The 15,995-nt window shown below is 37.5% G+C and overlaps 4 protein-coding genes across 4 annotated transcripts; all 4 read right to left on the bottom strand.

Moving 5' to 3' along the window:
* Positions 1–98: 98 nt before the first annotated feature.
* Positions 99–647, bottom strand: LOC132168558 (uncharacterized). Its single transcript, XM_059579556.2, has one exon. The coding sequence runs from the start codon at positions 645–647 to the stop codon at positions 99–101; it is 549 nt and encodes a 182-aa protein (XP_059435539.2).
* A 2,126-nt stretch (positions 648–2,773) lies between these two features.
* Positions 2,774–4,465, bottom strand: LOC132172140 (galactinol synthase 2). The gene is made up of 4 exons (XM_059583590.2): positions 4,001–4,465; positions 3,595–3,915; positions 3,368–3,502; positions 2,774–3,271 (listed from the first exon to the last, which is right to left on the bottom strand). Exons 1-4 carry the CDS (start codon positions 4,337–4,339, stop codon positions 3,038–3,040), a joined length of 1,029 nt encoding a protein of 342 aa, XP_059439573.2. The 5' UTR covers positions 4,340–4,465; the 3' UTR covers positions 2,774–3,037.
* Positions 4,466–7,075: 2,610 nt separating this feature from the next.
* Positions 7,076–8,835, bottom strand: LOC132170507 (galactinol synthase 2). Its single transcript, XM_059581508.2, has 4 exons — positions 8,304–8,835; positions 7,880–8,200; positions 7,656–7,790; positions 7,076–7,563 (listed from the first exon to the last, which is right to left on the bottom strand). The coding sequence occupies exons 1-4, from the start codon at positions 8,655–8,657 to the stop codon at positions 7,330–7,332; spliced, it is 1,044 nt and encodes a 347-aa protein (XP_059437491.2). The 5' UTR covers positions 8,658–8,835; the 3' UTR covers positions 7,076–7,329.
* Positions 8,836–12,146: 3,311 nt separating this feature from the next.
* CRB (chloroplast RNA binding protein) lies at positions 12,147–15,683 on the bottom strand. The gene is made up of 10 exons (XM_059581555.2): positions 15,452–15,683; positions 14,693–14,827; positions 14,418–14,504; positions 14,187–14,277; positions 13,995–14,049; positions 13,824–13,884; positions 13,223–13,444; positions 12,814–12,930; positions 12,601–12,690; positions 12,147–12,487 (listed from the first exon to the last, which is right to left on the bottom strand). The coding sequence occupies exons 1-10, from the start codon at positions 15,551–15,553 to the stop codon at positions 12,311–12,313; spliced, it is 1,137 nt and encodes a 378-aa protein (XP_059437538.1). The 5' UTR covers positions 15,554–15,683; the 3' UTR covers positions 12,147–12,310.
* Between the last annotated feature and the right edge of the window lie 312 nt (positions 15,684–15,995).

Genomic DNA, 15,995 nt, shown 5'->3' with positions numbered 1-15,995 from the left:
CGTTTGATTATCATGAAAAAGGTGTGGAATAAACTCAAGCAAATCTTATTAATAATTAAAAACAATTACAACATGATTGGAACTTTGGAAAACAGAAATCAAACGTTGAAAAAAGTATGTGCGATGGCTACAGCCATGTTGATGAGAGTTTTCAATGGCTTGTTCCTCTCAATCAAATAGAAATAGGGGTTTACAGGGAAGCCGAAGCCGAAGCCAGCTTCACAGAGGGATATTGCATTAAGAGCAGAGGATTCAAAAGACAGCATGCGACTGTAATCTCCTCTGTTCTGGGACTTGAAAGCCTCCTGGAAAAACTCCACCACAAGACCATAATCCTTTTCACACTCACTGAGAACTTTAGCCTCTTCTGGATAACCTGTTGCATTCTTAAGAACTCCCTGAGTAAAAGCACGTGTGTCTGTTGCTTTTACAGTGGTCTGGTTGATTGTTATTTCATTCAGATCAGAAATGCTTGCATCTGGGTTTTTCAGGTTGGAGTTGAGAGATTGTTTGCAGAAATTATAGTCCTCCACTTGGTGACAGATGGTTTCAATGTTTTGCTGGGTCTGCTCGTTACTCTGGATGGGGTGGAAGAACAAGACCATGGCTGCTAATGGCAGCAGGGAGAAGGCAACAATGGAAGCCATCTTCTGGTTCAAGTTGGATGTGAGGAAATGGGGAGGAGGAGAGGGGGTTATATAAGGGACAACATGTTGATTATTGCAGCATTTATCATGTTTCCTTAACAACATGTTTCTTATTTTGATCAAAAAATAAATGATGAAGGAGAAACTTTGATATATTATCAAATCTTTTCCTTATGAGCATCGTCACACCAGTCCAGTTAGATAGAAGTGTCATATGTCACATGCTGATACCGTGCACAATGATGAACAGTATATAATCGAAAAGAGAGAGATTAAGAGTAGAGACACAGATTTACGTGGTTCGACAATGTGCCTACGTTCACATAGAGGCGATTGTATTTTACTTTTTTTGATTCAGGGTTATATCATAACATATATGTAGGAAAAATCTTAAACCCAACTTGTACTCCGCTCCCCGTCTATTTGGCCTTCTACTAGTGTTAATATGAACTACCAGTTACAACATAACATAACTCTTTTCTTAACGAATCTATATGGCTTAAAAGATGTCTGCTCAAACTTTTTGCAACTATAAAGGGATTTTGACATCTTGCATATAAATCAGAATGAAAGAAGACTGCCTTCTAATGGTTCTGAAATCCTAGGGTAAACCTAGAATTTGATGTGCAAGAAAAGGATGATAATCCTTAGAATCTGTGTGTAACAAGGGGCTCCTGGTTTTATGATACCATTACACCGCCTAAGTGTAAACTAATGGCTAATTAATTTCACAATTAAAGCTCACAAACACTAGTCAATTGTGTAATTAATTCCATATGAATGTGTTCTTCATTTTAATTCCAATATATAGCAGCACAGGGTGCTTAAGGCAACCTTTTCCTTTCTTGGAATGAACAAGAAATCAGGCTAAAGAGGATGGAATATAAATCGATCATTGTTTCAAAAAACAATTATGGGTGTTCCTTGCCCTCTCCACTTTAGATAGGGGTTCCTTTGCAGGGTCCATCCGTGGGGTCTTTTACTCGGGCAAGAAAGCTTATCTCACAATTCTCTGTTAATATCTTTGTTCAGATCCGTTTTAAGATTCTTCTTCAAAAGATTGGTTGAAGCTGTTCAAAGATAAATCAACTCTTATCCACTATCCGTGGTGTCAAATTTCTGATGTAATGTGGATGGAGTGGTCAAGTCCAGCTTCCAGACGGGGTGCCTACATAGACTGTGCTCAAATTCAAACAACCAAAAGTCAAATATCCAATCCCATCAATTCGAATGACATGGATTAGTAGATGTTGCAATGTCAAATAATGAATTAATGGCATTGAAATATCTTAACAGAGAATATTAATACAAGAATCGGCAGAATTACGTGTAATTTGGGTGCAATGTGCAATAAAATTGATATAGCTTATCCCGATTTAGAACACATTTTTTGGCATGCACGATTTGGCCTAACTTTACTTAAAGCCTGTTTGGGATTGTGTTTAAGAAATAGAGCTTTTAAGTTAAAAAGAACTTTTAGACAAAATCTTCATTTTTAAGCTTTTGTTAAAAGTTGTTTTTTTTTTTGTTGTTGCTATTTTTAGGCTTTTTAGACCATTAAAAGCGATTTTAATTTTTTTACCAAATAAATACTTTTTTCTTCAAGCAAACTTTTTGAGTGTTAAAAACACTTTTAAGCTTTTCAAATGCAATCCTAAACGAGCCCTTAGTAGTGAGCGTTTTTTGAATCAAAATACACTTTTTCCCTTCAAATCAATGTTTTGAGTTACTTTTTGATATTTTACGAAATATTTCTTTTTTCGTTTTAATAGAGATTTTATTACCGAATTTTGCCATATTTTTTGTAGAATCTTTATAATTATTAGCAATTTGATTTTATGCAACAACTAGAGTTTTCCTGGTTTTGGCAAAATTCGGTTTTGCTAAGCTATCTAAAATAATCCTCTGTTTTCCTTGCACAGTTAGAATTTTTTCCTCTGCTCTATTCATTATTCTCTCTTCCTCATTACCTCACAACTTCAATTTTCAGATTACTAAGTTCCCACGCTGGCTGAACAAGTTTTTCATGTTCATGGCAGAAGATGTTTTTTATGACAGTTAGTCCTGGCATGGCATGCCAATTGCAAAATGTAAAAACAATTTCTTCTTCAAGAGAGAGAGAGAGAGAGAGATAACAGTGTATTGTATATATAGTAAAATCTTTGTTCCCATAAAATTGAAAATGTGAACAAACCAAAACTAAAAATGTCACTCTGAATACAATCATAATAGGTAGGTCTTTCACTTGCAACAAGAAAGACCACAACCAACCAGAGTGTAAAACCCTTGAAAAAAAGGCCTACTATTTGAATAGGAAAGTCTTCCCCTTAAAACAGAAGACTACTATATATAAGTCCTATACACATTTATTTGCATATAATCCACCGGCACTAAGCGGCGGATGGGGCGGTAATGTAGGGAACACCGCCAGCCTCCGAAAGCGCCGCCAAAAATGCCTGCAGACTCCTCTGCTCCGCCCCTGCTCCAGCCTCTGCAGAAGCCACAGTGTTGTTGTAGTCCAATGACTCATCATCATAAATGTCCCACCATTTATTCACCAGCATCTTTATATCTTCCCTCTGCATGTTCTCTTCCTCGCCAGTGTACCTCCATGGCTTAGACCCCTAAAAACCCAAATCCAAATTTACACCATTTAGATTATATTCCAAGGAAAGAAGAATTATCTCAACTTTTGGGATATATTTGTTATATATACTCACAGCAGCACAGTAGTGAACAACTTTGACCTTTTCAAGCTCAATGTTCTCTGGGTGGCGCCACAACAAGGCCAGGACAAGGTTGTAAACTGGTGGGATTGGCTTGTAAACATCCCTAAAGAACATGTTCAAAAAGTCCTGCAAGAATCATACAAAATTTCAAGTCAGCATCTTGAAAATTACATGATTATATATAGTGACCAAATTACCCATAGAAATTTGATAATTACCTGCTCAGCAAAAGGGGTTGTAGGGGCAACTTTGAGGGTCTTGAGGAGGTCATGGTATGTTGAGAGATTGGGCTCATACACAAACATGCCAGCATTGAAATAGAGGGCAGGCTTGGGACCAAAATCAGCAGGCCAGCTGACCCTGTCAGGGCACTGCTGGCAATAGCCAACCTTGTGCTGTGGAGAGTGGCTCCAGGTTTGCTCACAAAAGCAATCCATCACAGCATAGAAGTAGTTGTCTGGGAGGTCAAAGAGGTGGTCTATGTTTTCAAAAACTTGAATGTCTCCGTCTAGGTAGATCATCTTGCTATACTCCACAAACTGCAATTTCAAATATTTAGTCTATCTAAAAATGACATTATTTTGCTTGTAACACATGCAATTATGCAAACATGGATTTTCATACCTCCCAAATACGAAGCTTGGAGTAGTTGATGACGTAGTACGCCATGGCGAACTGGGTCTGATTCTCCGGCGGGTACACCGGCTCAATCTCCTTCACTATGCATCCCTGAGACACCAGAATCTCACGGTGCTCCTCGGGAACGTCGGGCAAGATTGCCACCACTAGAGGGTATTTGCTCTTGACCTTTCTCAAGCCCTTGGCTAAGCCAACCACACCTTTCACGTAGTCCCCGTTGCCAGCCAAGAAAGTAACAAATGCCCGGCTAGGCATGCTGCCGGCCTTGGCTAGCCCGGTTGGGTTGGCGGCGGTGGCGGTGGCGGTGGTGATGTCAGGAGCCATTTCAAGTGGGTTTTTCAAGAAAGCAAGAAGTGAACAAAGAGTTTAAGGTTTTGGGAGTGGAAATGAAGAGAAAGAATCTGAAGTGTTTGGTTGAGAAGAAAATATTTGTACTCAAAAGGCTTTGTGTGATCGATGATGGTGTTGGGAGGTGATGGGGTGGGGGTGTTTATATAGGAATTATGGTGATGGGGTCCGAGGGTCCCATGACAACTTCACTGACGTCGTTTAGAGGAGAATGGTGGGTCTCGTTTTGAGTCTTTGATCATTGAGATACCTTATAGAATCCCGAAGAAATCGGACGCTACTACGTGTGGGTGGGATCTGATCCAACGGTTACAGCAACGCTTCTGGACTTGGCCGGTGCACGAAAGGCAGGATATAATAAACAGAAGAGCCCTTGGTGAACCTTCCTTTAGATAAAACACCATTCGATCTTCGCATAATTACAAGGTTAGACCCATGGTCAGGGTCTCTTCTGCAAATACATTTTTCTTCTACTCCACTTTTCCATTTTTTTTTTAAATTTCCACAGCAGCCTCCAACTACCAGACACGAAAGTCACAGAAAGTTGAGGCACGTAGACCAATTCTTTTGACACAGGGCATTCATATCTGCCATTTTTCTCTTTTCTGCATGCGAAGTTGGCCACGTGGACTATTCAACAGCCACGTCCCGTTATAATGGGGGCCGTATGGGGGCCATGTCCCTAACCTAACCTAACCTGAGGGCCCCTATAAGTCTTGTCTGCGGGGAGGAGAGGTGTCGGCATCTGATTTAGAGGACGGTGTTCTACCACGTGGCACAAGTGTAGCTTCCTATGACCAACGGCTCTGACCACACGCATTTCTAGTTTTGTTAGTTGGTCCAAAACAGGACTTGTTAATTAAAATAAGATTACTTTTTGGATCACGCAATAAATTAAATAATGAAATAGATAATGTTTTATGACTAAACCGACCAATTCACATTAATGGATAATGTTTTAGATTTTGTATTAAAATTTTAAGATATGGTTGGACTTGGACTAAAACCGACTTCATATGTGCATTCATAGCTGTAACGTGACTAGAGGGTATGTGTTTGAGAATATTCCATAGGTGCTATGGGAGAATCTTCTATTCCTTACACTTTGAATGAGTTTCTTTTATATTTCTTTTGGACTTTTTTTTTTTCTTTTTGAGGAAATTGTGGATCAAGATTGTTGGAATTTCTTTCCTCTCTCTCTCTATCCTCCTTAATTTTAGCCCACAATCCATATGGTTGACCTCATAAGATTTTGTTTTCATCTCCCACTAATGCATTTAGATTAACTTAAGCACATTTACCTTAAAAAAAAAAAAAAAAGTTAACTTAAGCACACTTTCGGTGATTTAGTCCCATTATTTACTGTCACATCAGCACACTCAACTGAAAAAAATTAAAAATTAAAAAGACAAGAAAATTGAGGAAAGTGAGAGGAAGGTATGGGAAAAGCGTGTAAGCTATCAATGCAACCCCATATTGCCACATGCCTTGGAGACCTACTACAATCTACATGGTAGGTGCAACCATTAGCTCTGTTGTAATGTCATTTGAGATCCATGGCGTCATAAGAACACGTCTTTATTCCTTTATAAAGAAGAAAATTCACGACAAAGATAGATTAGGATTAGGTGGTAGATGTTTAAAAAGAAGAAAGTTCAAGACAAAGATAGATCCTGTAGATAGACATTCGGGGTACGGTACCCTCTTTACAAGCCAATTTTCACGAAAGAGTTTTACTTAAAGTTTATATTAGTTTGTATTGGAGTCAACCACAACGTCGAATATGTGCATGAGATTTGATACAACTTGTCAAGTATATGATCTAATGGGTTGCGACTTTGTGGTCGAGACATGAAAGGGGTGACTTATAGGCTGAAATAAAATATATTAGTATGATATATGAACATAATATTTAAGTTATTGAATATTGATAGATGAATGAAGCTGCTAAAAAAAAAAAAAAACTACCATCGAGTCAATGTTGATTCAACTGGCCACCGTTGATTTGTTGTGGTGTGTAGTGGTATGTTACAATCCTAAGGTCCTACATGGCTTAATTAGAATCTTAATCATGTATATATAAAGTATTAGACATCCTCTCATTTAAAGTTGATTTCCAATGGCGAGTACTATTGTAGTAGGCACCCAAGGCTTGTAACATTGAGGAACAAAGTTTTTATTTTTATTTTTTATTTATTTATTTTATTTTATTTGGGTTCAACTTACATTTCTTTTAAGAATATGTGATTCGCAAGTGTATTTATAGTATGATACAACTTTTATTAAAATGAATTATGAGAATTACTTACTCTAAAAATTAATGTCTATTTAATAGAATATGTTAGAAGAATTTGTTTTAACCCAATTGAATTAAAGAGAACAATATCCCCTTTTCTTTTCTTGATAGGAGCTGAATTTTTCTCAAGGTTGATTAATAGAGAGAAATCTCTCAAGGGGTACTCCCATTTCTCATCTTCTTTTTGCTGATGATGTCATGATCATAATGCTAATGAAGCCAATTAAGGCCATTCTAAATTATCTCAATGCCTATTCTGATTTTTCTGGTCAAAAGGTGAATATGGCTAAATCTGCCATTCACTTCAGCAGAATTACTTACAGCCCTAGAAATCAACAAGAACCAAAGCTTTGTGCTCTCAACTTGATGCCATTTTTAGAAAGTTCTGGTGGGGTTTCAAGGATAATACAAAAAATTCAATTTTATTCCACTAGCTTGGAGGAAAATCTGTGCCCTCTACAAATCTGGGAAGTTTGGGTCTTTCACTTAAAACAAGAAAGACCACAACCAACCACAAATCGAAAACCCATTAAAAAAAAAAAAGAAGAAAAAATTCCTAATATTTGAGTAGGAAAATCTTCCACTTACAACCAACAATGCAACTAAAACCAATCGTGCAGTACTAATTGATAAGCCATATATACATTTCTTTGTATATGACCCACAAGCACTAAGCGGCGGATGGGGCATTAATGTAGGGAATACCGCAAGCCTCTGCAAGCGCCGCCAAAAATGACCGCAGGTTCCTCTGCCCAGCCCCTGCTCCAGCCTCTGCAGAAGCCAGTGTGTTCTTGTAGTCCAATGACTCATCATCATATATGTCCCACCATTTCTTCACCAGCATCTTTATATCTTCCCTCTGCATGTTCTCTTCCTCGCCAGTGTACCTCCATGGCTTAGACCCCTAAAAAACCCAAATCCAAATTTACACCATTTAGATTATATTCCAAGGAAAGAAGAATTATCTCAAGTTTTGGGATTGTTATATATACTCACAGCAGCACAGTAGTGAACAACTTTGACCATGTCAAGCTCAATGTTCTCAGGGTGGCGCCACAACAAGGCCAGGACAAGGTTGTAAACTGGTGGGATTGGCTTGTAAACATCCCTAAAGAACTTGTTCAGAAAGTCCTGCAAGAGAATCATAACAAATTTCGAGTCAGAACTTGAAAATTACATTATAATGATGATCAGACTAGCAATGGAAATTTAATAATTACCTGCTCAGCAAAAGGGGTTGTAGGGGTAACTTTGAGGGTCTCGAGGAGGTCATGGTATGTTGAGAGATTGGGCTCATACACAAACATGCCAGCATTGAAGTAGAGGGCAGGCTTGGGACCAAAATCAGCAGGCCAGCTGACCCTGTCAGGGCACTGCTGGCAATAGCCAACCTTTTGTTGTGGAGAGTGGCTCCATGTTTGCTCACAAAAGCAATCCATCACAGCATAGAAGTAGTTGTCTGGGAGGTCAAAGAGGTGGTCTATGTTTTCAAAAACTTGAATGTCTCCATCTAGGTAGATCATCTTGCTGTACTCCACAAACTGCAATTTCAAATATTTAGTCTATCTAAAAATGACATTATTTTGCTTGTAACACATGCAATTATGCAAACATTGGCATTGCATTATTTACAATTTTACATACCTCCCAAATACGAAGCTTGGAGTAGTTGATGACATAGTAGGCCATGGCGAATTGGGTCTGGTTCTCCGGTGGGTACACCGGCTCAATCTCCTTCACTATGCATCCCTGAGACACCAGAATCTCACGGTGCTCTTCCGGCACGTCGGGCAGGATTGCCACCACTAGAGGGTATTTGCTCTTGACCTTTCTCAAGCCCTTGGCTAAGCCAACCACACCTTTCACGTAGTCCCCGTTGCCAGCCAAGAAAGTAACAAATGCCCGGCTAGGCATGCTACCGGCCTTGGCTAGCCCGGTTGGCTTGGCGGCCGTGACGTCGGCGGCGGTGACGTCGGCGGCGGTGATGTCAGGAGCCATTTCAAATGGGTTTTTGAAGTGAAGAAAGAGTTTAAGGTTTTGGGAGTGGAAATGAAGAGAAAGAAACTGAAGTGTTTGTTTGAGAAGAAAAGATTTGTAGTCAAAAGGTTTTGTGTGATCGATGGTTCTGGGGTTATGGGGTGGGGGTGTTTATATAGGATTTGGGTTGGATTAATTTAAGGTAAAAAAAATCGAACATTATGGTAATTAAATAAAGAAAATATTTCCTTGTCGGTTTGGTATGGAAATCTTAGCTACAAAGCTTAATGGGTCCGGAAGGTAGATGTCGTTTTATTCTACTAATGGGCTGGGCCTTTCAGGCTTTTGAGTCTTTGACCATTTAGATGCGTTGTAGAATCCCAAATAGATCGGACGCTACGCGTGGGTGTGATCTGATGATTCTGATCCAACGGCTAGGGCGACGTTTCTGGAATTGGCCGGTGCACGAAAGATCGGATAAGAAATATAGAATAAAGCAGAAGAGTCTTTGGTGAACCTTCCAGCAGATAAAACACCACTCGATTTTGTCATAATTACAAGGGTAGACCCATAATTACATTCGTGTAATCTTTGCTGAAAATGACGGATGATTTTTAAGATGGTGATATTTTCCAATTTCAGCTTGCAATACAAAATGAATGTGGTAGAATAATGTTATTTTCCACCCCCTATTTTAACACACTACACACACTTATATATTCGGATGATAGAAAACATAAAAGAAAGACGATTTATGGCTTATGTCTACATATAAAGTATTTTATGGACTACATCTTTCATTAGTTATTTGATTGTATATAAGACTCTATATATATAAAAAAAAAGTTTGAACATTTACATGTCTCTTCTATTTCAATGTTAATAATAATAGGTCACCAAGGAATAGCTTAATCAGCTGATAATTACGTCTCATAAAGCGAATGTCACTAGTTAGAATCCCTTTCTCCCATTTCTCTCCCCTTGTGTGAACATGTAAAAAAAAAAATAATAATAATAACAATAATTTTAATTTACACAATACGTTGAATGACCACTTAAATAAAAACTTTTTACCTTTATTCAACTCATGCCACGTTTATAAAAATTATATTTTTATTACGTACATTTTAAAATTGTTATTTTTTAAAAAATTACGTTTTAAACCAAATAAATACTCTTCAATTTAAGAGCCTGTTTGGAATTGCGTTTGAGAAGCCTAGAAGTGCTTTTAACATTCAAAAAGTCAGTTTGAAGAAAAACGTACTCGTTTAGTAAAAAAATTAAAAGTGCTTTTAAGGGTCTAAAAAGCCCAAAAATAGCTAAAAAAACACTTTTAGCAAAAGCTTAAAAATGAAGTTTTTGCTCAAAAACTCTTTTTGACTTAAAAATTATATTTCTCAAACGCAATTTATTTAGAGTTGCTCTTTCACTATAAGTCATTATGGTCTTTCGTTAGTTATGAATCTAGAAAACATTGAAGAATAGTCTCCATTCCCCAATCGTCTCAGCCACCCACACTAGTGCAGGAAGCTTCCTTTAGATTTTTTATTTTTTATTTTTTTTATTTTAAGAGAGGGAAAAAGTGTATATTATAGAAAAATATTTACTCAACTGTTTAAAGATCAGCACAGTACCACACACGAAAGTCACCGGAAGTCGACGCACGTACACCAATACTTTTGACACATGGCACTCCTCCTATATATGTCTGCCATTTTCTGCATGCCAACTTGGCCACGTGGACTATTCAACAGCCACGTCGCCATGTGGCACAAGTGTAGCTTCCTATGACCAACGGCTCTACCACACACATTTCTAGTTTTGTTAGTTGGCGGTCCAAAAGAGTACTTATTAATTAAAATTAGATTATTTTGGGCCACGTAATAAATTAAATAATGAAATAGATAATGTTTTATGGCTAAACCGACCAATTCACATTTGATAATGTTTTGGACTTTGTATTAAAGTTTTAAGATATGGTTGGACTTTGGGCTAAAACCGACTTCATATTTGCATTAATAGCTGTAATAAGACTAGGGGCCATGTGTTAGAGAATATTCCATTGGTGTTCTTTCTGCTTTGGGAGAATCTTCTATTCCTTAAAATGTGAATGAGTTTCTTTTATATTTCTTTTTATTTTTTAAGCACACTTTCGGTGATTTAATCCCATTATTTATTGCCACATCAGCACATCCAACTGAAAAAAAAAAAAAAAAAAAAAGCATGAAAATGGAGGAAAGTGAGAGGAAGGTAATGCATCCCCATACTGCCACATGCCTTGGAAACCTACTACAGTCTACATGGTAGGTGCAACCATTAGCTCCAAAATGTTGTAATGTCATTTGAGATTCATGGGGTCATAACAACACGTCTCTATTCCTTTTGAAGGAAGAAAATTCAAGATAAAGATATATATTAGGTTTATAGGTAGTAGATGTTTCTAAAGGAGAAAATTCAAGACAAAGATTGATTAGGATTAGTGTAATCTTAATCATGTTTGTATCAATGAGGGACATAGATTTCTTTTAATTTGGCGCCTCTTTTTACTAACGGGCCATTTCTGCTTTTTGTTGAACGAACATATATTCTTATAATATGGTACAAAGTTTTATTAAAAATGCATTATGAGAATCATGTGTTCTAAAGATATACGAGTTGAATAGACTAAAGAGTCCGTCTATGCGGCAGCTAAGCGTCGTCCAACGCGTGGCTGCCTCTAAAAAATAAAAAATAAAAAATAAAAAAAAAAGTTTGGCTTTATTAAAAATTTCATATTTTGGCAATTTTAATCATAGATAGCATGACTCATTTTCATTTTTTATTGTGGCATGGCCCATTAAAATCTATTAATTTTAAAATGGGCCATGCCACCTAGGATTAAAATGGCTAAAAGATGAATTTTTTAATTAAGCCAAGCATTTCTTAAAAAATAATAATAATAAAAAAAATGAATTTTTTTTTTTTTTTTGTTAGCTAAATTTTCATGAGCTAATATTTGGGTTCTAATACCTTAAAACTCGTTTTTGGATTCAAAATTAAAACCTGCGGGTGAAAAATTAACCCTTTAGAAAGGGTAATACCATCCCTAAAGGGATTCAGTCATCCTAAATTTGGTACTAATGCCTCAAATTCGGTCATCCATAATTTCCCTTGTAACATCTTTCCTCTTCAATTAAAAAAAAAAAAAAAAAAATCTCACTTGGCAGACGTTGGCTAACTGTTGGCAGCCGAAAATCCCTACTCTAGACTTAAAGGGTCATTCTTTTATAGAAGGGCTCGTATTCATGCAGCTTGATAAGGACCTAGAAGGGTCAGTTTCCTTGAAAGGCTTGAATTAATCTTTTGGGCTTTCTCAAAGTCACACCATATGGAACAACTTGTTGTGGATGGTTGCCTAAATTGGAGTCATGGCCCATGAAGAGCCAATGGACTATTGATTATTTGGAAATCCACTTCAACAAACTCTTGGAGCTTGTTGTGGATTAATAGCTTGGAAAATAACAAGACCCATATGCAAGCACATTTTTCTTTATAGTAACTCAATTTTCTTTCTCCTGGTGACAGGATTGTACCATTACAAAACCTGGCATTTGGTTTGTTAATCCTCCTGAACTTGAGTGGAAAGTTGGACCAAAGGAGGAAACACTAACAAAGGAATCAAAGAGAAGAATGGTCTATGTCAGAACAAGACTCTTGCCAAGAATCAAATCATCTGTCGAGAAATCAGCTTCTTTCCTGAATGTTCCCCTGCCAAAGTCTAGGTTGTAGGAGTCAGCAAGACCTTCCACTAGGTCGAATTCAGGTTTCCACCCAAGAACACTCTTTGCTTTCTCGACTGATGCAAAGAAATGCTGCATTGCATTAACAAAGTAATGGTAAGATCAGCAACTAAGTGGTAAAGAAGGAACCTCATTATCACAGGTTATTTATCTATATTCTTCATGTTTTCAGCTATGCAATTTACCTGATCCCGGAATGGGAACGCCTTCTTTTTGCCAAAATCAAACTCCTTAGGATTATAGTGAATGATCTCAGGCTCAGGAAATCCAGCAGCCTGTTGGAAGTAAAAGCAAAGAAACAATAAATTAGTGAAAACATAATTTTCCCCATATCAGAAAAATCATAGGATTCTTTTTTTTTTTTCTTTCCCATTTAGATATACATTAGGAAGCATTACCTTTGCACATGCTTTTGCTAATCCATCAAAGGTGACATATTTATCTCCAGAAATGTTGAATACTTGCTTGCTGGCCTTCTCATTACCAAGAACCTGAACAAAAGCTGTAGCCAAGTCCTGGGATTGCAAAACTATACCATATTAAAACCTCACCCTCACATTCAAATATTAGAAAACTCTAGCTGTATATATCATTACTACAAATTCTTTGTTCTGGAGTATTATGTGCAATTTGCTAAGGGTGTGACATATACGTTGTTAGAATTGGTTTGCATGCTTGAAGCAATTGCACAGACTACTGAAACTTCAACTAGAATAATTTTACTCGAGTACGAGAGTAAAAAGTCATTGCTCAGAAAGTTGCTTCCAGAATTGCCTTAATACAAATTAAGATTGCATTTTCTCTAACCTTGACATGACCAAGTTGTGTTATTTGTATTCCTGAGTTGGGAACTGGAATCGGGCGACCGGCTTTCAATCGGTGGAAGAACCACTCTTCGACAGGGTTGTAGTTCAACGGTCCATAAATGTAGACTGGCCTTACAGAAGTCCAATTGACACCCTTTGATTCCAACAAGCTCTCAGTCTCAAGCTTTCCCTTGTGCCTGCTCTTTGGATCAACTGCATCAGTCTATCACCAAGCACGACAAGTTAGAAATTTTCGGGCAAAAATACACCAGCCTCCCTCAAGGTTTAACCCTTTGAGGCAGCTATATATATGTTTGTTTATTTTTTCTCGATTTTCCTTTGTCAGCTAACCATTTTGGTAAGTAATCATTATCTAAGATTGCTTTGGATAAAAATTTTATTATGAAAAAATTATAGTTTGTTATAGTTCGTAATAACCTCTCATTACACATGAGGTTTTTGAAATGATAGAGAAATGTAAGAAAGGCCTTGTCGAAGTAAGTCAAAAGGCTTGTTCCTTTTGGTAACTAATTGCTTATAACCTTCATTGCTTTTATGGAAACAGGTAAACAGTAAGCTATGCAAATCAATCTCTAACTAACCTCAAAGTGGGGCGGTAAATCAGTTTTGAGATAAACACCAGCTGAAGAGCAGTAAATGTACCTGAGAATCAGTAAATCATAGATATTACAAAATTCAACTGTAATAGAAAAGGTTAGATATATAATTAATTAGACTATTTGAGATATCATCAAAAGCTGCTCAGAGCTTACTGTTCGAGGTTTGGTAGTGCATCCAATATGGGTTCAACTTCAACTGCCTCTCGTCCTGAAAATATGCCCAAATTTACCAATTATTTGAAGCTGAAGAGTAAGACATTGTGCTTCTGGTGAAGAAAAAGTTGTATCATAGTGGAAGGAGGAAAATTGTCAAGTACAGAAGTACAGAAATGAGATTGTTCAGACCATTTATGTCGTAAACAACATCAAAGCCTTCAGCTGAAAGGCTGGATTTCACAAATTCAAAGTCCTTCCTGTCTCCTTTCAAATGCAAGATCTAGTATTACAGACAGATTTAGTACCTATGCAGCACAGTAATATATTTATCCAAAAAGAAACAACTGAAACCAGAACAAGAAATTCAGACAGCATTTCATATCGGTTAATATAACTTCCAATCCTAAGTGACTGTGGTACCTTGGAAGAAAAATCAGCATAGTCCTTGTCAGCTTCACCTGGCAGTTGTTTGGTAATGGGTGTTTTTCCTCTGGTAAACAAAGTCACCTGCCAAAAGTTTTATGTGCCCTTAAATTTATCAAAATGCTCAAGATGTCATTGAGCATGAAAATAGCAAGTGTCTATGGATTGTTGCTATGCCAGAAGAGATGGAAACCTATCAGAAACAGAAACACTGAAGGGGATGGGAAAAAAAAAAAGGAAAAAAGAAATAACAAACCAGAGGGGGGAACTACCTGATGACCCTCTTTGACAAGGAGTCTTGACAAAAACACACCAATAAATCTGGTGCCTCCCATAATGAGAATTTTCTTGGTGCTTGATGCTGAGACATGTAATGCTCCTTTCGGCTTCCATACCTTTCTTTTCAACTGTCACCAGAATTAGAAGATTGGGAGGGGGGTTAATTAGTTTGAAACATATAAGAAACAACAATACTAATGTTTAAGTCAAACCGCTTCAATAGATGTAGCTGTTGACAGGCTTGTGCCTCCCTTATAATAAGTCTCATGTACATTGTAAAGTTACATCTTTTCCAACCTTTTTTTGTTAGTTTTTGGATGAATATATCTTTTCCTACTCATTAAGGTCGATGTGAACTAGGAAAGCATACAATTGGTTCAAGCAAATTGTGGTGAAGCAAGTATATTTATGGGGTGTTTAGAGATAGTAAGCCCAAAAGATAGTTGCTTGCTAAGTTTTCTGGTTTACACACCGAGTACCAACAATACCCGGCCAAGCTCAAAACTAAAAACAACCCCGCAATATCTATATGCCATCCATTTCTCTCCACACTTTGGAAAACAACTTATTGAGAAAGTGAAATTTTATCAAACACCCACCTAGAAAAAGTAGAAAAACAGAAAAGCTTATTAATATGTAATCAAACTAGGCATAATTTGGACATCTGGTGTAACAAATCGAGTACTTCAATTTTGCAGTAAAGAAAGACATCCCATCTTATATTATTCGCACACATGGAAACAGGGGAGGACCTGAATTTGAGTGTGGAGTCTGGCGCCATTAAAGTCAGAGAGAGAGGCAGGGAGGAGAGAAAAAGAGGGTTGTTTTTGTTGCAGCACCACCAAGTTTGCCATGCCACTCTCTCTATCTATCCACCTTCTCTTTTTCTTGGGTTCTGAAATTTAAAGAATGTTTCTTTGCCCATCACCTCTTTTCTTCCTTGGGTGTCTCTCATTCTAGCAGTTCGGATAAGACAATGACCCACCTCACTCACTTGGGTTGTATCCTCAACCTCTCATTTAAATAAACGGCCATTGCCTCCTCCTCTTCTTGACCTCTATCTCTTTCAATGGGAAAGAGCCAAACTAGAAACCAGCCTACTTGAGACAGCTGGTGACTGGTAAGCACAGATTGTATGATTCAAAACATTAAGCCCAAGAGCTTGGGCTTAAGATCAACCCAAGAGCTTGGATCAACCCAAGGGTGAGATGGCCCAGCCCACAGGAAATCATTTGGTACTACCAAATTAATAAGGGTGGTTTTTTTTTCTTTTTTTTACCCACTTTTAATTCGAAA

Source organism: Corylus avellana, chromosome 1 (assembly GCF_965113065.1).
Source record: "Corylus avellana chromosome 1, dhCorAvel1.hap1.2, whole genome shotgun sequence".
NCBI lineage: Eukaryota > Viridiplantae > Streptophyta > Magnoliopsida > Fagales > Betulaceae > Corylus > Corylus avellana.
This window is presented reverse-complemented; position numbering and strand designations above follow the sequence as displayed.

Bases quoted from the DNA above. Each gene is read 5' to 3' on its own strand.
- CRB (XM_059581555.2), bottom strand. From the start codon at position 15,553: ATGGCAAACTTGGTGGTGCTGCAACAAAAACAACCCTCTTTTTCTCTC. The intron at 14,505-14,692 runs GTAGTTCCCCCC...AACTTTTGGCAG, and splicing joins TTGTCAAAGAGGGTCATCAG to GTGACTTTGTTTACCAGAGG. The intron at 13,885-13,994 runs GTAAGCTCTGAG...ACTGATTCTCAG, and splicing joins GCACTACCAAACCTCGAACA to GTACATTTACTGCTCTTCAG.
- LOC132172140 (XM_059583590.2), bottom strand. From the start codon at position 4,339: ATGGCTCCTGACATCACCACCGCCACCGCCACCGCCGCCAACCCAACC. The intron at 3,916-4,000 runs GTATGAAAATCC...TTGAAATTGCAG, and splicing joins CCAAGCTTCGTATTTGGGAG to TTTGTGGAGTATAGCAAGAT. The intron at 3,272-3,367 runs GTGAGTATATAT...TTGGGTTTTTAG, and splicing joins TTGTTCACTACTGTGCTGCT to GGGTCTAAGCCATGGAGGTA.
- LOC132170507 (XM_059581508.2), bottom strand. From the start codon at position 8,657: ATGGCTCCTGACATCACCGCCGCCGACGTCACCGCCGCCGACGTCACG. The intron at 8,201-8,303 runs GTATGTAAAATT...TTGAAATTGCAG, and splicing joins CCAAGCTTCGTATTTGGGAG to TTTGTGGAGTACAGCAAGAT. The intron at 7,791-7,879 runs GTAATTATTAAA...ATTCTCTTGCAG, and splicing joins CAACCCCTTTTGCTGAGCAG to GACTTTCTGAACAAGTTCTT.
- LOC132168558 (XM_059579556.2), bottom strand. From the start codon at position 647: ATGGCTTCCATTGTTGCCTTCTCCCTGCTGCCATTAGCAGCCATGGTC.